At 44.7% G+C, this 23,973-nt stretch overlaps 2 protein-coding genes across 2 annotated transcripts in view; both read right to left on the bottom strand.

Annotated features, from left to right (window-relative positions):
• Positions 1-23,973, bottom strand: part of NSD1 (nuclear receptor binding SET domain protein 1) — a 274,149-nt gene that overhangs the window by 134,085 nt on the left and 116,091 nt on the right. The gene's annotated exons all lie outside the window — the stretch shown is intronic.
• On the bottom strand, positions 425-13,092 carry ITFG2 (integrin alpha FG-GAP repeat containing 2). The gene is made up of 12 exons (XM_075275030.1): positions 12,969-13,092; positions 12,796-12,891; positions 10,599-10,640; positions 8,508-8,667; positions 7,604-7,740; positions 7,120-7,265; positions 5,527-5,621; positions 4,379-4,432; positions 3,255-3,346; positions 2,237-2,354; positions 1,211-1,384; positions 425-887 (listed from the first exon to the last, which is right to left on the bottom strand). The coding sequence occupies exons 1-12, from the start codon at positions 13,062-13,064 to the stop codon at positions 775-777; spliced, it is 1,323 nt and encodes a 440-aa protein (XP_075131131.1). The 5' UTR covers positions 13,065-13,092; the 3' UTR covers positions 425-774.

Raw genomic sequence — 23,973 nt, 5'->3', positions numbered from 1 at the left:
ACCATTAAAATCACATTTTTCTCACACACGTAGCAATAGCTTTAAGAAAGACTATTCTTCTCCTACCTTTAGAAGTTTTCTTTGTGCCGCGGTTCGGTAGAAATCTCGGTTTTCATCTGCATGCAAATGAGTTCTCTCGCAGCACTGGGGGCGTCCCCAATGCTGCGAGAGAAATCTCCAGCGCCGCCTCCATCTTCTTTGGGAACGGACTCTCTGCGCGTCTTCTTCCGGAGCTGGGTTCAACCTTCTAGGCCCACAGGCCACAAGAAAATGGTCGCTTACTTACTGTACATGCGCTCTGCCCAAGGCCTAGAAGGTTGAACCCAGCTCTGGAAGAAGACACAGGGAGAGGGCGTTACAGAAGAAGATGGAGGCGGTGCTGGAGATTTCTCTCGCAGCATTGGGGACGCCCCCAGTGCTGCGAGAGAACTCATTTGCATACAGACGAAAACCGGGATTTCTATCAAAAGGTGGCACGGAGAAGACATCTAAAGGTAGGAGAAGAATAGCCTTTCTTAAGGCTATTCCTACATGTGATTGACAATAAAATGTGATTTTAATGGTAGCATCCCTTTATGAAGATTACCATCACTTACATAATGTGTCTTCCTAAAGCTAGGTTCACACTAGCACTATATTTCCATCCTTCCGGGGCACAAGGGGACAATGAAGGACGGAAACATAGCGGTTTTAGAATCATCACAAGAGATCTGCTATCACTATACTGCTGTAGACAAGGCACGTAGCTGACTTTACAGGTCCATGGTCCAGAAATCAAAGTCCCGCTGTCTCCGTTTTCTCCTTTTCAGAACAGTCTTTACGTTTTCCATTAGAAAAATAGAAAGTGTGACGGATAAGGTCACGTATAGCCGAGACATCATTCACATCTGAAACACAAAACAACCGTAACGTAACTTATTAAAGCAAATTCTGAAAATAATAGATTGTTGGAAAGTGCAGAAACCACAAATGGAAGGTGGTGCGGCAAAGCAAATGGATGTTTGACTGGGCATGGAAGCGGACTATGCAAATGGAACAAAATGAAATCCCCTGATGTTCTACTAAATCCTAGACGTGTGTTACAGGCTCACAACCTGGAGTCTTTTAAGTTGGGCAGTAGGGCAGAGCCATTGCGCATGTCTGCGGCCATTTTCTTGTGGCAGCTTACATGAGCGTACTGTGTAACACACCACTGCTAAGGCGTACTTACCTATATGCAATTTACTAAGCAGAGATGTGAATTCCTCATTGCCCTCCAATACTTGCAGAAGGTTGGAGGATTCGATCCTCTCAAGTGTTATCGACCAGTACACATAAATCTTCTGATTGAAACCGACATAAACCAAACATGGAGTATTCTGGTTACCCCTGCAGGCATAAAGTCCTAATGAGAAGAAGAAAGAAATAATAAGAATAACAAAAAAAAAACCTAGAACCTTGATGGTGAAACTATGGCATGGGAGCCACTGTGGAGCAGATTGTACTGTGTATGATCCACTGTGGAGCAGATTGTACTGTGTATGAGTCACTGTGGGGCAGATTGTACTGTGTATGATCCACTGTGGAGCAGATTGTACTGCGTATGAGACACTGTGGAGCAGATTGTACTGCGTATGTGCCTCTGTAGAGCAGATTGTACTGTGTATAAGCCACTGTGGAGTAGATTGTACCATGTATGAGCCACTGTGGAGCAGACTGTACCATGTATGAGCCACTGTGGAGCAGACTGTACCATGTATGAGCCACTGTGGAGCAAATTGTACCGTGTGGGGGCCACTGTGAAGCAGATTGTACTGTGTGTGGTTCACTGTGTAGTAGATTATACTGAGTGGGGCCCCTTAATTATTTATATTACACAGTATCTGTTTTATAGCAGACATGTGATATCATTACAGGTCATAATAACATTGCACGGTCCTATAAAACAGATCTGTACGATGTAAATAGTCAACATTAATTATTCAAACTTATACCAAATGCAGTACAAAGTTGTTTGTATAATTGAAAGCTCAGTAAAGCCCCATTCACACGACCATATTTTGGGGGTCCAAAATTGTCCGCAATTGTGGCTCCGCACAGTATTAAGGTTAAATTGCCGTGTTGGCACTTTGTGATAATTTAGTGGGTTTTGGGTTGCAGTTTGGGCACTGTGTCTCTCTAAAAGGTTCGCCATCACTGCCCTAGAAGATGCAACTGCATCAAATGTCTTTGCCACACCGTATCACTGTTTACTCACCAGCACAGAAAGCGCTGACGTTCTCATCAACTTGAAAGCGAAGGACTGTGCGATTGTGATCGATTATGTACGTCTGCCCGTCCCATGCGCACGCCACAACTTCTTCTTGTCCATTTCCCTGAACCAAGAGATCAAGTACAGGTTTTCTTGACCATGTTTTGTTATACTGTATGCAAGTATAGTACACACTTCTAAATAACAATAGACCTTTCACTAAGTACCGCATACTAAATGCCAGACATCACTTACTGCTCCTTGTGCTCCTGATCAATTTGGAAATTTTAGTATTAAGATCCGTCCATCCATGCAAAAAAAAAAAAGATATGTAAACTAGCTCTTATTCCTCAAGTGGGCAGGAACAGTTTGTTATTCTCAAAGACAATAAAGAGGCCCCACCCACTTGGGGAATAAAAGCTAATTTACATATAATTTTTCAAGGGTCGTATCTTTTGAACAGATTTTACAACTAAAAACACCAAACTGATGAGGAGTTCAGGGAGCAGTAAGTGACATATGGCATTTAGTATGCGATATTTGGGGGAAGATCCTCTAAGGTGCAAAATTTGGGTGGGTTTACACCTGCACCCGGTCTCCACTTTGCAGGTTTCCACCTTCTGCTCGAGAAACTGGATAGGAGACGGAAATCGGCAGTCAGTTTTCAAACCCATTCATTTGAATGGGTTTGCAAAGTGTTTTCCAGTGAGCGTCTACTGGTCTCTGCGGAGAAATCGGGGTTTTTTTTTTAACCGGACATGCGGGACTCTGTGTCTGGCACTCATGGGCGGACACTGGCTGCCGGGTTTCCGTCTCCTATCAGGAGACAGCCTAAAGATGTAACAAATTTATCATCAAGAATCAACCACCATTTTCAGTCTCTTCACACCGTCTATTAGTAAACTGTTCAGAATGTGTGTGTGTTTCTACAAATGGGAAATTAAAAAAAAAGTGACTCCCACTACCGATGTTAATAAAGTCAGTCTGTACAGAACATGTTGGCGTATTATAGGCACTGTCTTACCGTCACATCGAGTTTCTCTAAAGCAAAGAGCTGGTGATCGACTTGAACTGACCATAAGAGCCTGTCAGATCCCTGCATGAGTTTCAGTGTGCCTAGAGAGATGCAAAAGAAAATTAAAGGGATCCCATCGCTCAGACCCAATTTTTTGTAGGTACCATGTCGGAATAGCATTAAGAAAGACTATTCGTCTCCTACCTTTCGTTGTCTTCTCCGCGCCGCCGTTCGCCAACAATCCCGGTTCTTGTCGGTATGTAAATTAGCTCTTTTGCAGCACTGGGGGCAGGCCCCAGTGCTCAGACAGCACTGGGGGCGGCCCCAATGCTCAGACAGCACTGGGGGGCGGCCCCAATGCTCAGACAGCACTGGGAGCGTCCCCAATGCTGCCAGAGAACTCTCTCCAGTGCAACCTCCGTCTTCTTCAGCAGCGTCATCTTCAGCCTCTTCTTCCGGCGGTGGCTTGTAACTTCTAAGGCCTCGGGCAGAGCAGACTGCGCATTGCCACAGGCCACAAGAAAATGTCCGCTTGCACAGTATCATCAGAGGCTGCTGATGACGTTGATGAAGAAGAGGAAGCAGCGCTGGAGAGAGCTCTCTCACAGCACTGGGGGACGCCCCCAGTGCTGTCTGAGCGCTGGGGCCCGCCCCCAGTGCTGCGAGAGAGCTAATTTACATACCGACAAGAACTGGGATTGTAGGCGAACAGCGGCACAGAGAAGACGACGAAAGGTAGGAGACGAATAGCCTTTCTTAAGGCTATTCCGATGTGGTACCTACAAAAAATTGGGTCTGAGTGATAGGATCCCTTTAAACATACATGCAAACCAATCCTTTAACAAACATGCAAGCTCAGATCGGCTACTCTTGCAAGTATTTGAAGTGTCTGTCAAAGCACTTACTGCATCTGTTTAGAAAACAAAGCATTGGGCATGCTGAAATCCAAGATGCTTGATCCTTGTTTCCACCACATGTTGACTTGCACCCTATAAACTTATGAATATTCACAGGCTCTGACAACATTTATCTAATGTGCATAACTAGCTTTTATGCCATTGTGCTTCACATGTGACACACAAGAGTGTCTAGAATAGAATCTGAATATCGGGCGGTATAAAATGGAAACTTACCATCCAAGGTGCACAGTGCAAAAAGGCCAGGTTCTCGGTTTCCAACACCAGGTCCTAATATAAGAATGAAAGTTTTAATATGTTTTGGATATTTCTATTTGAAGTTGTTGTTTTTTTTCCAGAAACCTGACCATATTTAAAATTCCATTTATAAACCATTACAACAGACTATCACTGCTAAGACGATGAGATACATTTTCGGGTTTTTTTTTGTATGTGCGGTTTTGAGGTCTGTAACATTTTTCTTGTACGTCTCATTCAACTAATTTTTGCGTCTTTTTCGGGGACACATAGGGCTTTATTTTTATGTTGTTTTTATTTTCGAATGCGTTTTAAGGTTTTTTTTTATATCCGGGAAAATATAAACAAAATAGGAGGGAAATTGTGTCTGGTTTTCACTTTATTATTTTTTATTTAATAACACAAATCGCTACTGAAAAACTTTATAAAATAGTTTTTTCTCTCCGTTACAGTAATTTTTATTTTGTATGGTGTTGTGGGGGGTGGGGCTATAACCTTTAATAACGGCGTTTTATTAGCGTATTTTATTTTTTTAAGTTTATTTTTAACTTTTTTATTATATTTTATTTTTTTTCAGATTGTGTCCCCATAAGGTCATAAGAGACCTTTGGGGACATCTGATCACTTTTTTTTTTTTTTGTTAGGGAGGCTGATTTCCCCTGCAACTGAGGCTGAGCCTCCTACAGACTGTTCTTTACACTTACAGAGCTGATCTGGGTCCTGTAGGACCCAGCAGCTCTTGTAAGACCCTGAGCCTGGCGGATCACGTGACCGCCGGGTCAGAGGGCAGCCGCATCATGGCGGCGCCCATAGCTGTGTATACAGCGCTCATTGAGCACTGTATACACAGCGATCGAGAAGGAAAGGAATAAACCTTCCCTGCCATCTCTCTGGGATCTCCGGCTGAAGTTACAGCCGGCTCCCAGCTTCAGTAGCTGCACGATCTCGTGCAGCTGCTGTGTTCTGATTGGACGTACCGGTACATCCTGTCAGAACAAGGCAACCACTTCCCGGACGTTTATAGTCTATGGGCGGTCCGGAAGTGGTTAATGACAGCTTTAGTGACAAGCAGTTGGGTCTGGGGTGTAAAGCATTTCCCACAACCACTTCAGCAATGGTGCACTTACCTTGCTTGATGTTTCCCATTAGGTGTGTAGATACGTTTTTATTGTGTATCCGGCCAGAGGTTTGGTGCAGGATGACATCTCGAGCAGAAACCTCTCTGTTCAACGTGAGAAAAAAAAAAAATTTCACTGTAAGCACTGTATGCTAAATATGTTATACCATAAATGTATTATTATGGAAAGTAAACATCCCAGACATACTGATAGCTGGGATAGCCATGGGCTACAAACATTATAACCCTGCTGTAAATTAATAGTGCACTGAACAATATCTCACATGAAAGTATACCAATGTAGTAGTGAGGACGTGTGAAACGGGTCAATGACGGGTAACCAATCCATCATGGAGACTAGTCCATATAGGGCTCCAATACAAAGAAAAGAAGGGACAAAGTGTAAAAATGGGGTTTTCCAAGAGGGGAGGGGAAATCACTTGAAGGGGTGCTGAAAGGGATCAGTTGAAAGACGGACAGGACATAAGAGAATGGGACTACTATACTGAATACAAGTTTCCTGGACCCATGAAACCTCTCCACTTTTTTTTTTTTTTTTTTGTGAGCCCCATATAGGGATCACAATGTATATTTTTTCCCTATCCGTATGTCTTTGGTGTATGGGAGGAAATCCATGCAAACACGGGGAGAACATACAAACTCCTTGCAGACGTTGTTCCTGGCGGGATTCAAACCCAGGACTCCAGGGCTGCAAGGCTGCAGTGCTAACCACTGAGCCACCGTGTTGCCCCTAAACCGCTCCACTTTTTAACATGGCTGTAAAGATTAGCATTAACCATGTACCATGACAGGTGTTTTGTGACTTTTGTGACATCCACAATGGCTTTTTTCAGTGCTGCAATGGCAGTGACCCAAATAGTTTACTAAAAAAAACAACTAACCTGAACCCATATTTAATATCAAACACAGTATTTTATTTACTGAGAAGCTTCTCATCAACTTAAAGTTATGTTCATGGGAAATCCCTTTAAAGGGATTCCATCATTAGAATCCCTTTTTTAACTAAATACACATCGGAATATCATTAAAGGGGACCCTTCATGGGTTTGGGCACAGGCAGTTCTATATACCGCTGGAAAGCTGACAGTGCGCTGAATTCAGAGCACTGTTGGCTTTCCTGATCTGTGCCCAGGGTAAAGAGCTATCGGTCCCGGTACCGTAGCTCTTTACAGTCAGAAGGGTGTTCCGGACAGTCTGTCAGGAACGTCCTTCTCCACAGCAGCGCCTACCGCGCTGTACAGAGTGAGCGGGGAGGAACGCCCCCTCCCTCTGCTCACAGTGCTCGTCCATAGACAAGTATTATCAGCAGGGGAGGGAGCGTTCCTCCCCGCTCACACTGTACAGCGCGATAGGCACTGCTGGGCAGAAGGGCATCCCTGGCTAACTGTCAGGAACGCCCTTCTGACTGTAAAGAGCTACGGTACCGGCACCAATATCGTTTTACCCGGGGCACAGATCAGGAAAGCCGACAGTGCATTGAATTCAGCGTACTGTCAGCTTTCCAGCAGTATATAGAACTGCCTGTGCCCCAAACCATGAAAGGTCCTCATTAAGTGATCTTTACCGTTTTAAGACTCCTCACCTGGCCTCCGCAGCTCCAGATCCCTCTGATCCTGGGAGGGGCTCATCTCCCCAGGTACATCGTAGAATTGCATACCCACAACCTGGTTGGGACACCATTAACTCAGGTGACCCATCTGGGCCTGGATTAACCGATAGACTATCAACCTGTAGGGGAGAAAAGTAAAACTAATGTGTAGTTGCAAAGTCATTCAACATAACTACCATTACATAAAGTAAATGTCATATTTTATAGACCACTAAGCTGAACGAATAATGCATTTTATATATTGTCACATGTGAGGACCAGTCACCTGGGTTAAGATGCAGCAGCGGGTCATAAGTCTCATTCCTCTGATTCTTGGTCACATGACCAACTCTGCTCTACTCCTGCTGTTTTTACATAGTGTAGAGTGAGGTCAGTCATGTGATAGAGAGTAAGACTATACACGTAATAAATCAAGAACACATCAGTCGCAGCAGCACTGTCATGCTTTGTACGTTACCTGTCCTTCCAGAAGCCATTTTTTTAGTGGTACGAGCTGCCCGCAGGATAGATCAGCCTCTGGCGGACTCTCCCAGCGAAACGCTCGGACGACACGGTCCGTGTATCCTAAAACCAACTCGCAGCGGCCATCTCCATCTGAGATTGAAGGTGAAAAAACAGAATATTAGATAACTACTCCAATATATCGATATCACTGGTACTGCAGATTTGTATCATCGTATCCTGCGGGCCTGACTTCCACTGACACTTTCTTACATTCAGTTCGACCTGAAACAACTTCTTCCCAGGATTTCAAAGAAACATTTCCCAAGAGTACATATTGGGGATTGTTCACAAGGTTGTTCTAAGGTTTATACATTTTATTTTTAATGTATCAGATGTCTGTGTGTAAGGCTCCGTTCCCACATAGTAACACGCCGCGCATTCAGACACGTATACACGTGTCAGAGCTCAAAACAGATCCCATTCACTTCAATGGGTGCCGGCTCACGTGCGCTACACATTGAAATCAATGAGTTAAAAAGCCTCCCATTGATTTCAATGTGTAGCACCCGTAAACCGGCACCCATTGAAGTGAATGGGATCTGTTTTGAGCGCTCACACTCTGATACGTGTATACGTGTCTGAATGCACGGCGCGTTACTCCGTGGGAACGGAGCCTAAAGTTGGACTTGCTGGTTTGCCCATATCCTCAGGTTGCCCCTGGCTCCATCCATTACCATGCAGATGCTGAACCAGATACAAGTAGTGTACACATATTAGCATATCTTGTAGCCAAAGCCCAAGGGACCAGTCCCTTCTCTTTAATTCAAGTTGCTCAATATTTCCAGGGACAGAAGCAAACAAGTCACATGGACCACAGAACATTAGGCCGGTGATGTAGCCTTACTATGAGCTCTTACCAATGTCACTTATCAGGGCAAGCTTAGTATTGGCAGGTAAGTGCTGTGTGTAAGTAGCTTTCTGTTCTTCTACCACTATAAAGTCATTTGGGACATCCAATTTTGAGCTCAGGTCAAAGAGATGAAACCAGCCCTCGGCGCTCACTGCCACCACAAAATTCTGTAAAAAAACAAAGCATAAAAAGTTGACTGTAAAAATTATCTGCATTTTACTATTTGTTGGACTAGGAACCAAAGTACATGTTGAAATGTCATTGCATGCGGACAGTGGAGTAACCTGAGCAAAATATGGTTAATGCTAATATACCTGCTCAGAATGTTCTCAAATCAACCCAATGTGTCACCGTCAGCTAATAAGTTGATCCAAACGTATATACTCGAGTATAAGCCAAATTTTTAAGCACAGTTTGTGTTTTTGTTATAAATCCCTCCTTTCCCTAGAATACATATAAAAGTAGAAAATGACTGTGACACACAAACACATTAGGTATCCCTGTGTCTGACAGTGCCCGGTCTACTGAATATAGGGGATCGGGGGGTTCCCCCCCCCCCCCTTGGAATTCAGCCTGGCTGAATATAGGGGATCTGCAGTGCTCCTATTAACCCCTTCCCGACGGAACAGGAGCACTGCAGATCCCCTATATTCAGCCAGGCTGAATTCCAAGGGGGGGGGGACCCAGTCCTCAAGCTCAGGGAAGGGGCAGACAGACAACCAAAACACCCCCTCCCCTTTCCCAGCACCTACTGCACCCAAAAATCATTTTAATTTTTGAAATTTTCCAGTAGCTGCTGCATACTCAGGTCGGCTTATACTGGAGTATATACCCATTCTATATCAATACTACCCGATTCCCTCCAGCCTATATAAAATGGGATGATTACTCTACCCGGGTTGTCTTAAGTGTCCATTCCCACAGTCAGACTTTTGGCACATGATTTGGACAAAGTTTCTGGAAAGAGATCTTGGATCTCCTGGCTTACATCCTGAATTAGCCCATTCCTCTAATTTCCGAATTGTGTATATTTGGTATACTGGATGAGGGGGCCTGGCTGCACCATGTTAGGTTCTTACTGTGACAGTCTCTATTCTATACCAGGAAGGCTGTTGCACTGTGATAGATGGCTCCACAACCTCCGTCAGTGTCTATGCGGACGAAGTTTGTAAGTTCCATTCTCCCTTTTAACCAAATAGCATATAAGTGTAGGGGGTGTCCTCAAAAGTTCCATAAGGGTACGAGGACCATGGTGCAATTCCCCCGTAGCTCAATACACAATCACTTCATTAGATATAGCTATTCTACAGTATTATGTTTATGTATAACTCTGCCTGACTACCTGGTTTATTATTTGTCTTTACTTTTTGGGATATTGGGTAAGATCTCAGCACATCCTTCCTGTCTCACTGTACATGCTTTGCAGATTTACCTCTTGATGATTACGCCATCAATTAATTGTGAACTGGGGGGGGGGGGGGGTGCACGCCAAAGTCTCTGCTTTTGGTTGTTTTGGGTTTTTTTTTCCTCTTCCTGGGATGTATTGTACCTAAAGGGATTCTGTCAGGTCCACCATGTTTCCTTCCTTAGTGTTGGGTACAGGACTTTAGTAAGAGCAAAAGCACACATTTGTGGCCATAAACTATGGAAATAATGCATAGATAATCATATATTTATGATTATTCAAATCAGCCTGAAAAGTGGGGGGAGGGGGCCTGCTGTGACAACTGTGATGCTGGAAAATATTATGGCTTAAAGGGTTGTCATTAGCACAGACTTCAATGGAGAGTTGGAGCACTTGCCTATAGGCAAATCAATCCCCGCCCCTGGTGCACTTGCAGGCCAATTTGCAATTCCATAAAAAGATGATCTCTGTATTGCTTTATGAGTTTATGGCCAGAAAATTATATTTGTCCTATTAAAAAGCCCTTACCCATCTCTAATATTGGTGTGGAAGGCATTCTGGACCTCATGGGTTTTATTTTTTGGAACAATTGAAATAATACAAAGACTTTGTCATCTAAGCAGAGCCACAAGGAAGGCAGCACGAAAAGATATAAGAACTTATTAACCCTCCCCATTAGAAATCTCCACTTACCTTTCCTTTATTGCAAATATCGCCAACACCTACACAGGTCAGCTGAAAAATAAGAGGAGGACACAGTTTAATAAGTGTACCGTCCACTAGGTATAATGTAGCTCCTATAGGACATACAGCTATCAATCAGGCATGACATAGACAGGTGAGTAATAGAGATGAGCGAACAGTAAAATATTCGAGATTCGTTTCGAATAGCCGCTCAATATTCGCAAGCTGACAGGGATCCCGACCAGATACAGCCCCAAAGAGCTGGGTGAGTGACATCCCCCCCCTAAATAAAGGTAATCCCTAGCTAACCCTGCCTGTAGATCTGTCCCTGTCTCACAGTCACATAGTTCACAGTCCCAAATTAACCGAATGTTAAATCGACCATTCATATTAATTGGAGGTCACCTGAATTAGCCAGCCAATTACTTTTTCCGATTTTTTTTTCGATGCCTCTGTTGTCGTATTTCCTATCCCACCTCCCCTGCACAGTTATTGGTGCAAAAAAAGCGCCAGGGAAGGTGGGAGGAGATACAAATTTTTAGTGCGTTTGTCTCGTGGTATTCGATTAGGAACAAATACCTCGAACGGCCTGATATTCGATCGAACGGTCTTTGCTCATCTCTAGTGAGTAACCCTGTTATATATTACACTAGGGGTATTTTTGTAAAGCTCAAGTATTTTACTGCTAGTTTTTCTTTAACATCCGTGTTCCTCCACTAGGGGGCACAGTCCACATTCACTTCCTAGATGGCACAGAAATGTAATGTACTGTACAGCCATAACTGTATACTGCACAGAAAAAAAAATTGCAGAATTGAGATTTCCCATGGAACTCAGTGTACTTAGGTGAAATGTAAAGTAAAATGTGCTATTCAATATTGTAATTTAAAAAACGTCCACGTACAAGATCAGATCTAGCTCAAAGGGGTTGTCTAGCTCCAAATCGAGATTATATGAGTCAGTTGTTCTGGCAAAAGCAGTAGTAGTCAGGGAACACGTCCAGGATTCTCCTGTTTAAATAATAGTCGCAGCCCTGCAGTTCATTGGAACCACAACGCAGTGGACACAGTTGCTGCAACACATGTATTAGTTGAATAGGAGAGAGCCTGCACACGCTCCTTGTGTTCTGCCTAGATGCTGCGGGAACAGCAGATTTGTGAGGGTCTAGGTGTCGGATCCCCACAGATCAAATACTGATGACCTATCCAAAAGTGCCGCAAACAGCGCTTTTCTCTCCACATTTTTCACCCTTTTTGGACAGAAACTGGGTTCAAACTGGGCGGACCCCATTAAAGGAAACACGGGTGCACCTAGCGTTCGTTATCTTTTTACATCAGTGACACAGATACATTAGTGAATGGACTTGTTTTGTAACTGCGACCTCTAGTTGCAAAAGAGTTGCACATTGTCCTATCGGCCCTACCCTTAAAGGGAGTCATCATTGGGGATTTGGTTTTTTGAGTAACCACACATTGGAATAGCCTTTAGAAAGGCTATCGTAGCCCTACCTCTCTTTCTATCCTCCTTGCAGCCATTTTTATCGTTTTTTTGGAAATATGTAAATGAAGCTCAAGGATCACCACAGCATCATCCCACCTCCTGGCCCGTTCCGGCGTTCCTCTATGCAGATTAGCTCATCCTCTTCACTGCCTAGAAGTCGGCTCTGTCTTCAGCGAGATCCAAATCCTGCGCATGCGCTGTTCTCTCCTGTAGGACTATAATGAGGATGGCCGGCGGAGCATACACTGTACTTGCACCCAAATTCCAAGTGGCCGTGTGTACAGCTGAAGATTGAGGCAGCTGCATAGGCAGTGAAGCGAAGGAGCTAAACTGCATAAAGAAACGCCGGATTGGCCCAGGAGTTGGCTCTTGGGGTATATCATTTAGCGATCCCTGGCAATCCCACAGTGGGCAGGAATGGCAGGGACAATGTGACTGTTACTCTTGTGACCACTAGGGGTCCCAGCACTTTCCCCTATAGCTTCACAATAATAAAGTATCACCTATGGTTGGTGCCTTTCCTTTGAACAGTATCTATATCGCTCCCTGTGAATGATCAGAAGCGCAGGCTTCTGCTGCTGTCATTCCTCCTGCTTTACACTGCAGCTCCTCTCGTCCAGAGAGGAGTCTTATGAGAAAGTTCTATGTAAATGTTATTGGTGTGAGCACTGCAGCATCACGTGACACCGCAGGGCTCGGGGCTCACCATGCCGGAGCAGCTGCGGCTCAGCCAGGGCTTGCTCTGGTCCTTCTTGTAGACGTGCAGCCTCCCGCTCGTGTCTCCCAGGACCAACTCATTCAGCTGCGGAAAGAGAACAGGGGGGGGCGTGGTCACTGCCTGACAACCGAACCGAGCCGTCACCTCCCGACTCCACCTACCGAATCATTGTCCGCGTCCCCGAGACACAAGGCGTGAGGGAAGAGCGAGCCGCTAAACTCCAGCACCGCGCGCTGCACGTAGCTCAGAGACCGCATTCTCCGCCGCCTCGGATGTGTTTACACGCGCTGACCGCGCCTTCTGATGACGTCACGCCGGGTTGAGGCACGTGACCGGCCGCACGCGCTGCTAACTGGGTTGTAAATAGCCAACTCTGTGATGTGGCGGTGCTGATGGGACAGGGCTGCCTGCAGAAGGACACTAATGCCCCCTAGTGGGCAGGCTCTGTAGTACTAGTTACCTGGCTCATACTCCATAGCAGTGATGGTGAACCTTATAGAGACCGAGTGCCCAAACTGCAGCCCAAAGCCCACTAAATTACCACAAAGTGCCAACACTGCAATCTAACCTTAATACTGTGCGGAGCCACAATTGTGGACCCCCAAAATATGGTCGTGTGAATGGGGCTTTACTGAGCTTTCAATTATACAAACAACTTTGTACTGCATGTGGTATAAGTTTGAACAATTAATGCTCACTAGTTACATTGTACAGATCTGGTTTATAGGACCGTGCAATGTTATTATGACCTGTAATATTATCACATGTCTGCTATAAAACGGAACCTGTGTGATATAAGTAGTAAAGTATCCCCACTCAGTCCAATCTGCTCCACAGTGACTCATACACGGTACAATCTGCTCCACAGTGACCCCCACACAGTACAATCTGCTCCACAGTGACTCATACACGGTACAATCTGCTCCACAGTGACCCCCACACAGTACAATCTGCTCCACAGTGATCCCCACACAGTACAATCTGCTCCACAGTGACCCTCGCACAGTACAATCTGCTCCACTGTGGCCCCCACACAGTACAATCTGCTCCACAGTGGCCCCCACACACAGTACAATCTGCTCCACAGTCGCTCATACACAGTACAATCTGCTCCACAGTGGCTCATACACAGTACAATCTGCTCCACAGTGGCCCCCACACAGTACAATCTGCTCCACAGTGGCCCCCACACAGTACAATCTGCTCCACAGTGGCCCCCACACAGTACAATCTGCCTCACAGTGGCCCCCACACAGTACAATCTGCCCCACAGTGGCTCATACACAATACAATCCACTCCACACTGGCCCTCACACAGTACAATCTGCTCCACAGTGACCCTCCACACAGTACAATCTGCTCCACAGTGGTTCATACACAGTACAATCTGCTACACAGTAGTCTCCACACAGTACAATCTGCTCCGCACTGGCCCCCACACAGTATAATATGTTCCACTGTGGCTCATACACAGTACAATCTGCTCCACACTGGCCCCCCACACAGTACAATCTGCTCCACAGTGGCTCATACACAGTACAATCTGCTCCACACTGGCCCCCACACAGTATAATCTGTTCCACAGATGGGTGCCCAGAGAGTGTGGTCTGAGTGCCACCTCTGGCACCCGTGCCATAGGTTCACCATCAAGGCTCTATAGGGACCTAGTCCTTACAAGTGGTGACAGGTAGTCAGGTCTATAGGAGTAGTCTGGTCTGTCTCACATCATTTGTAGTGACCATTTTGCCCCCTATTGGTAGAGTCCTGAACTGTCATAGTATATAGTTGCTGCAAAGTGACTTACGCTAGGTTCATGCCTGCATTCGGGTTTCTGTTTGTCGGGTCTGCTTGGGAACCCCCAAATGGAAACCTAATCCGCTTAACAAAGTGGTTACCCGCATAAACCAGTGGACCCCATCAAGATAGTTTCTTCTAGTGCTCCTTAAGGTGGGTTCACATCTGCGCCCAGTCTCTGCTTTGTGGGTTTTCGGCTTCTGCCGACAGGAGACAGAAATCCGGCAGTCAGTGTCCGCCCGTGAGCGTCTTCTGCCTGTCCACCGCAAAGCCCATTTTTTTAACTGGACACAAAGTCCTGCATGTCCGACTTTGTGTCCAGTTAAAAAAAAAAACAAAACGGTTTCGCTGCGGAGAGCAGAAGATGCTCACTGGCGGACACTTTGCAAACCCATTCAACTGAATGGGTTTGAAAACTGCCTGCCGGTTTATGTCTCCTGTCCAGTTTCTTGGGCAGGAAATGGAAACCTGCAAAGTGGAGACCGGGCGCAGGTGTCAATGGGGTAGCTTCCACACTAGCTCCCTCTCACCTCACTCCCCTGCTTCCTCTCTCCCTCCCTTCCTTACACCCCTCCCTGTCTCTCTAGCTGTTCTGCCCATTTCTAGCCCTTCCCCAACAACTCAGCTCACCTCCTCAACCCATCATACTTACCTATCTTCCTTCTAGACTTGCTCCTGTGGAACGGCTCCTACCTCTTTCCTGACTGAGAGCACGTGCAGTAGTCCAGGACCTGTTCTGTGCTCTGCAGCCAGCGATCCACTGCTACTGCACAGGCGTGGGAGGCTACTGTGGCAGAAAAGAGGGAGGAGCCATCCCGCAGGAGGAAGCATGGAGGTAAGTATGAGGGGGAGGACGTAGTAGTGACGTTCTGTTTCAGGAAACGGGGAAACAAAACCTCACCTGTAACCAGAGATATGTGTAAATCTACATTCTTCATAAATGATGTAATTTAGAAGGTAGACAGGAGGAGGGTGTTTAGATTAATGTAGGAATTAGTTTTTATCCTGGACAACCCCTTTAAAGACTTCCTGTTGCAGGATTGTAGATAACTGTGTTCTGAAGACTCAGATAGGGTTGAATCATGACATTGGGCCAAGTGTCACTACAGTTCCTGCAAAATGCAATAAAAAAATGCTGTTTATTGATGTGATATAGTGACTCACATAAAATAAACTATATACCATACTTCAAAAGAAAATTTTCCATCTATTATATGCAAAGAAGGCTTCATACTGTTGAGGTATTTGAGTAATGGGATACAGCAGACTCACAAAGAAGTGTATATACTCGAGTATAAGCCGAATTTTTCAGCCCAGTTTTTGTGCTGAAAAAGCCCCCCTCGGCTTATACTCGAGTCAGAAAAAAAATAAATAATAATAATTTTTTTTTAGGAGGGGGGAGCAGTCTATGACCAGCCACAATGATGTCAATGTATAGAATCTCCCATAAAATAGTGCAAGAAAAAAAAAAAAAAAAAAAGATTTAAAAAAAAAAAAAAAGAAAGAAAGAAATGTTCTAAATCCCTCCTTTCCCTAGAATACATACAAAAGTAGAAAATTACTGCGAAACACATACACATTAGGTATCCTGTGTCTGACAGTGCCCGGTCTACTGAATATAGGGGATCTGCAGTGCTCCTGTTCTGTCGGGAAGGGGTTAATAGGAGCACTGCAGATCCCCTATATACAGCCAGACTGAATTCCAAATGGGGGAAGAAAAAACCCAGTCCTCAAGCTCGGGGAAGGGGCAGACAGACAACCAAAACACCCCCTCCCCTTCACCAGCACCAGCAACTACTGCACCCAAAAACTCAGACCATTTTCATTTTTAAAATTTTCCAGTAGCTGCTGCGTTTCCCCCCTCGGCTTATACTCGAGTCAATAAGTTTCCCAGTTTTTTGTGGTAAAATTAGGGGCCTCGGCTTATATTCTGGTCGGCTTATACTCGAGTATAAACGGTATTTCCCATACTCCAAAAGGAGCATTTACACCTATTATACATGGAGAAGGTTTCATGACGGTGAGTTCCTTTTGAGTGATGGGATATTTCTGACTTACTCCATTACACACTTACACAAATGTCAACCTAGCAGAGTCCTTTCAAGGGTGATTTGCAAACGGTGGGAGCAGCCTTATCAAGGGGCCTTACCTTTGGACAATGATATATATATATATATATATACAGGCTAGTTTCACTATGAGTAAGGGACGCCTCAATAGTCCCGAAACGCGTCAGTTTTCTAGCGGTTTTTAACTCACCATGTCCAGTGTCTACCTTGTCTACACTATGTTTTTTTGTGTTTAAATGTATACTTCAGCCTATGGTGGCAAACAGAAATTTTAAAAGGATGAAATAAAAAGAAAAGTTTTTACAAGCTGTGAGTCGCGGACCCTTATATCGAACCTTCGGTTTGACAAGATTATACTTCCATTTATTTACTCCAATGAGTCAAGGAGAATAGGGTCGTGCACCAACAATCATCATTTGAACGACTACAAGGGTGAGCTACTTTATATCTTTTTCTATTTTTGTATTTTATATATATATATATATATATATATATATATATATATATATATTAAGACCGCATATATTAAAGAGGTTGTCCGGGCTATTTTTTATTTAATTTTAAGTAAGCTGGGGAGTTGAAAAAAATCATACTCGTCCTTCCTTCTGCTCCGGCCCGAGCATAAAGTAAGCCTGGAACAGAGTGGTGAGTAATGGATGCCGCTCACCACTTACTCTTACATGTAATAATAATAATATTACATTTTATTTATATAGCGCCAACATATTCCGCACCGCTGTACAATTTGTAGGGTTCAAATACAGACATAAAGATACATTACAAAGAAAGTCATTTCACACACTGGGATTGAGAGCCCTGCTCGCAAGAGCTTACAATCTATGAGGTAGAGGGGGTGACACAAGAGGTAGCAGGGGCGGCATTGCTTATACAGGGGCCAGACACTCCTGTAATAGAGGTGACTGTCATTACATAAACATAAGACTTTATGAGCCGTCACCAGTCGTGTCCTGTAACATGTGGATGGAGCTTGGACAAATAAAGTTAGCCTGAAATGGCATTATATCCTGTGGGGTAATGTGGGAGCGGGAACAGAGGAGGGTTAAATTTTGGTGATTCTAATTATAGTACGGAAGGGTTTACATTAGGAATTGGGATAGGCCTGTCTGAAAAGACTTGTCTTTAGTTTGTGCTTGAAGCTGTAGAAATTGGGAGTTAATCTGATTGTCCGGGATAAAGCATTCCAGAGAAGTGGTGCAGCTCGGGAGAAGTCTTGTATACGAGCGTGGGAGGTTCTGATAATAGAGGATGTAAGTGTTAGGTCATTGAGTGAGCAAAGAACACGGGTTGGGCGGTAGACAGAGATGAGGGAGGAAATGTAGGGAGGTGCGGCATTATGGAGAGCCTTGTGGATGAGAGTGATAACTTTATATTTTATTCTATAATGAATGTCTTGATCTCTGAGTGTAAGGGCCATTATACTACATGTGGGGCCAGTGAAAGGAAAATTTTACTACATGTGGGGACACGGAGGGGGACATTATACTACATGATCTAGCATTGAGGGGCCATTAAATTACTCTTAATTAGTCAGAGCAGAGAGCAGTAATAAAAAGTTACGCAGACAGCCTGCAGATTATATTGAGAGCTGTGTAATACTCTATTACACCTGTGGTGGCACTGCAGGTGAATTGAACACTTACTATTGACACTAACAAACAGGGACTGTCAATCTTTACACTCTTAAGTTCCTACTGTTTGCCTACCGGAATTGTATGGCTCTGTGTTTGTCTACCTGAAAAGAGAACCTACAAAGGTTTGCATTCCAGACCACAGTCCCTGTCTCCAGGCCAGGAAGCATGTTGTCAGCTGAACATGAGAACAATAAATCAGTCCATTGGAAACCCTCTCAGGCTTATGTTTGGTTGTTTCTATAGTTCCTATTTACTGAAATAAAGCCTATACCTAAGCACGTGATGCGGGCACAGGAAATGAATCATGTGGACCTGGGCTCACCGGAGTCTCTGCATTAATGGGACTCCACTTATTCCATTACTGTAGGAACTATACCATATACAAGCCTGATGAAGGAACCTAGAAGCCGTTCCGAAAGCTTGCAATATGTCATCATTATTAGTTAGCCATTAAAAAAGGTATCAACTACCAAGGACTCTCAATCTTTACTTTTTGTAGGAACTACAAACATTCATAAAAAGGTCTAGCTATATGGCTAATCTATAGACACTTACCTTTTTATTCATTTTCCATAAGAAGGCAGCAGGTTATGATATTGATGGTGGACCATTGACTCCCAAAGAGTGAAGGATAAACCTGGACTGTTACAGACTGGAACCATATTGGAATTAGTGGTGTAACTACCGTGGTAGCGGCTGCCACAGGGCCTGGGACATTAGGAGGCCCGGTGACAGCCGCTACCGCTGCATTTTTTTTTTTTTTTTTTAAATAGGCCGTAACGGGCCCTATGTACTTACCGATCCTGGCTGGGCCGGGATCAGTAAGTGACACCGCGGACCCCACAAATGCTATCGTTATACTCGGGGGTCTTTGCAGACCCCCGAATATAATGATCGGAGGCCCAGGCAAGGTAAGAAACATAAAAAAACACTGTTACTTACCTCTCCACGATCCTGCCAGGCCTCCTTCCTAGTTGTCTGACGTCTCTGACGTCACATGAACCCGGCCTGCTTCCTGGGTCATGTGACGTCCGACGTCATTGAAGAAGGACGGCAGCGGAGGCCGACAGCGTAGGAGCCGGGGGACAGGTAAGTAACAGTAGTTTTTTATGTTTTTATTTCCCCGGGTCTCCGATTATTATACTCTGGGGTCTGAAAAGACCCCAGAGTATAATAATTGTTTATGGGTGTCCACTATGGGGTATAATACTGTGTGCAGAGGCCACTATGGGGGATAATACTGTGTGCAGGGGCCACTATGGGGGATAATACTGTGTGCAGGGGCCACTATGTGGGATAATACTGTGTGCAGGGGCCACTATGGGACATAATACTGTGTGCAGGGGCCACTATGGGGCATAATACTGTGTGCAGGGGCCACTATGGGGGATAATACTGTGTGCAGGGGCCACTATGAGACATAATACTGTGTGCAGGGGCCACTATGAGACATAATACTGTGTGCAGGGGCCACTATGAGACATAATACTGTGTGCAGGGGCCACTAAGGGCATAATACTGTGTGCAGGGGCGACTAAGGGACGTAATACTGTGTGCAGGGGCCACTATGGGACATAATAGAGCACGCAGGAGTGCGGAGGAGGGGGTCGGTCGAGGTCTCCGGCGTCAGTGTCGGTTGGGGGGCATGTCAAAAGTTCGCCACGGGGCCCCGCCATTCCTAGTTACGCCACTGATTGGAATCCAAGATCTGTTTGGTATCTGATGATGGTCAGATTAGAATATGGAGGCCTTATAGTGATCGCCTATGGAGTGACACTCCTCCAACTGCCCATGTGAAGATCTGCAGAGCCATCACATAACAGTCATTCACCCCTAGTACTGATACACTATAGTTTTCCCTCACTTACATATATCATCATTAGATTCACACATATAAAGTTTCATTCCATTCCAACAACTCCTTCTTGGTGTCTTATTTTTTTTTTTTTTTTTGTCAGTGAGTGTCATTGTCCCAATGTTAATGTAAGAGACACAATTCTATGTGTGACCTGAAGCTTACATTGTGGAATATTGCTGAATATAGGCCCCGGGTACTTTAAAGGTTTGCACTTGTAACTTCTCTTTGCTTAGTTATTACAGGTGTCAGATTTATCACATTTGTTTTACCATATAAGAACATCTATGATCATTTAGTGTTTGAAAAGCAAAGTTCATCCTTCCAACACCCCACCTAAGCAAATACTGTGATAGGAAAAGCTAAAAACCAAAGTCTAAGGATGAGTTTAAGTGCTACGACGTTCCAACCACTTATAACAAGAATTGGTGCATTGAATGGCTCATATACGACCATAGTATGACATTGGGACCACCACCAGTCTCCAGAACAGGGAGTATTGGTGACGTTCCGTTTCCGGAAATGGAATGGCCACTGGAATATGATTGCCCCAGATTTTTTCTCTTACCTTTATTATTCTGATCCGCGCTGCCGTTCCTGAGAAACTTCTTCTTTCTTCCATATATAAACGAGTTTTCAGACAGCACAGGGGGAGTTTCGGTTTGCTGAAACAGAACAGGAGGCGTCCTCTGTGCTGTCCGAAAACTCTCCAGCAACGCCTCTGTCTTTTTCTCCGGTCCGCCTCTTCGCTGCATCATCATCCGCATCTTCAGCCGAAAACGCTAACTGCATTTTCCTGTGGCCGAACAGACGCTCGTGTAAGAGGCCACAGGGTAATGGTCGATGGACATGCTCAGTTGGCGCTTTCGGCTGAAAATGCGGTTGATGACGCGGCGTAGAGGCGGTTGGGAGAAGAAGATGGAGAGGTTTTGGGACAACTTGGGGACGCCTCCTGTGCTGTCTGAAAACTCATTTACATATGGAAGAAAGGAGAAATTTTTAAGGAACGGCAGCACGGATCAGAATACTAAAGGTAGGAAGAATAGTCTTTCTTAAAGAGGACCTTTCATGGTCCAGGGCACAGGCAGTTCTATATACTGCTGGAAAGCCGACAGTGCGCTGAATTCAGGGCACTCTCGGCTTTCCCGATCTGTGCCCCGGGTAAAGAGCTAGCGGTCCCGGTACCATAGCTCTTTACAAAAAATCCCCCCCAAAAAATTCCAGCATGCCACCAATTATCTAAAACATAACTTTTACTTCAATGTATTAAAAAGATAGATAATACATCACCTTAAAGAAGGTAGGAACGTGATGAAAAGCTGACGCGTTTCGGGACAAAAGTTGATGTAAGTCCCTTACTCACAGCATTGTAAGTATAAGTAATTAAACATTTTGCAGAGTTTTAAAGATTTTCTCTAAATATCTTGTGGTCACAAGTTATTATCTTGATCAGTTGCCAGTGGATAAGACCATGAATGCAGGAACTTTCTCAGGTCAGAAAATCCGCCATTATTTCTTTATTGTGGCCAGGATATCTTCTGATACATGTAGTGTCCCTGCCTGATAACCTGGCTACAATAAGAAAATCATAGCTGGGTTCCTAACAAGTCCCAGACCATAGAAAGTTTCTGCATTAGTGGTCGTATCCATTCAAGACAACAGACTGTCACCAATAAGATAGTAGAAAAATCTTTAAAACTCTGCAGAATTTTTTACTACTTATAATTGCAAAAATGTTTAACTTTTAATTATCTGCAAATATAGATATGATCATGGGAAGCTTACTCCCTGGGTTATTCATTACTAGTAAGGACAATATCTGTCTGTTATTGAGCATGGTTGTTTGAGTAGTACTTGCTGTTTTGACTCATGTTTAAGGTGACACACAAGAGTGAAGGAGTCGCAGGACAAGACGGCAATCTTTGGTCATGCAACAGGAGTCTCAGCCAATGTCAACATGTAGCAATTGTAAACAATGGACTGAATGCAACAGTGTCCGCAATTGTCTATTTACCTATGTCTTTCCATAAGACTTGTGTCACAGACGTGAAATATGAGCATAGTAAGTATTCCCATCTGTCCACAAGACCTGATCTGCTCTCAAGAAAACAAATAATACGGAAGAGTATGTTGTTTTCTTAGTGCAGGGGTGGACACAGTTAAGGGCCCTTTCCTCTCCGATATCTCAGCAAACTTCATCCCCCTAATATCTCGCATGCAATCCACCAGTAAGTCTGGGGTTACATTACCGTCCCCTATCCAGTTTGCCTGGGGTTTACAACGCAAACCCCAGGGCGGACAGGGGCGGTAGTGCGAATCCAGCCTAATTGTTAGCCATGAAGTTCTTTAGCTTAGGCATGGGCTGCAATCTAAAGCTGTTTTTAGGGTGTTAGGGCCCTCCTAGATTCTCAGGTTGCACCAATGGTATATCCACCCCTGGCTTCTGCTTTGAAACCTTTCAATGAGGACATTTTCCTAAATCCTGCAGCACCTTTCCGAGGATAGCCTAGTGCCGGCAGGTTCCTGGATTGTTCACGCCTCACTTGTGTAATGTCATTGTTGGCCTCCTATGGAGTATGTAAGTGACACCTTAGTAACTGGACCAGTAGTGGACTTGTAAAGGTAGGGGAAGCCCAGCACAGCTCCAATAACAGGCCATTATGGATACAACCCTCCTTCATGTGTAGCTCACAAGCTCCTGTACATCTCAGTTCACATAAAAGGGTCTGGGACTTCCCTTTTGCATTGATTCTGTGGTGTATCAGACGTATTTGGGGGCTGTAGGTAACACTACACTGTATTTCGGCTAAAGATGTGAATAGACCTCTCTGTTTAGTCTGGGGTGCAAAGAACCCCCACTCTCATTATTGATGGGGTCTCAGCCGTTGGATCCTGTGAATAGGGGATGAGTTCCATTATTCAATCAGGATTTTGGTCTTACTGTTAATACATGGTAGTATTATCCAGTTATGGTTTGGGTTTCCGCTTGGGGACACTCCAAACAGAAACCTATAAGTATAATGAAGCAGTCACCTAAGGAATCCTGGGACCTCATAGACTATAATGGGGTCTGAGTGGTTTCTGCACGAAACATGCGGAGGGAAAACTGCTGCTTGATTTGTGTGGAAACCTCAAAGACCCCATTTAAGTCTATGGGGTCCGTGTGGTTTCTTAGCTAACCGCTGTTTAATGCGTTCTGTATTCTTATTGTGGGGGGTCCCCAAGTAGACTCCCACCGAATGCAGATGTGAACATGACACAACCAGTAGCTCTTCACCATTCCTTAAAGGGATTCTACCATTAAACTACTTTTTTTTCTAATTACCACGTCGGAATAGCCTTAAGAAAGGCTATTCGTCTCCTACGTGGCGGCCATTTTTGGGTAGCCGCTCTTGCAGCTCAATACCGGCGTGTTCATTAGAAAAAAAGATAGTTTAATGGTAGAATCCCTTTAATGTCGCGTTCCAGTTACAGACCTCCCTCATTTTTTAACCCTATCCTGACCCCCTTTCCCATCACATCAGTCAGTGCCTATGGCAATAGCTCCCTTTCCTGACTACTTCAGTGATGTCATCTTTTGCTCACCCTGTACTTATTATGTATTGCACAATGAAGCCTATCTAGGGGCACAATGATCCTGTATAACACCCCCCTGTGAAGCAATCTCCTCCAGGGCTCTCATTCCTGTGTATTAGGTCTCATGTAGGGAGCTCTATATACACATTATGGGGGTTATTTATCAAGCCCCGCACGTCCAACTCGCATGAGATCACGTCAGGCGAGTAGTAGGGCGAGT

The sequence above is a fragment of the Leptodactylus fuscus genome, chromosome 5, assembly GCF_031893055.1.
Source record: "Leptodactylus fuscus isolate aLepFus1 chromosome 5, aLepFus1.hap2, whole genome shotgun sequence".
In the NCBI taxonomy this organism is placed as follows: domain Eukaryota; kingdom Metazoa; phylum Chordata; class Amphibia; order Anura; family Leptodactylidae; genus Leptodactylus; species Leptodactylus fuscus.
This window is presented reverse-complemented; position numbering and strand designations above follow the sequence as displayed.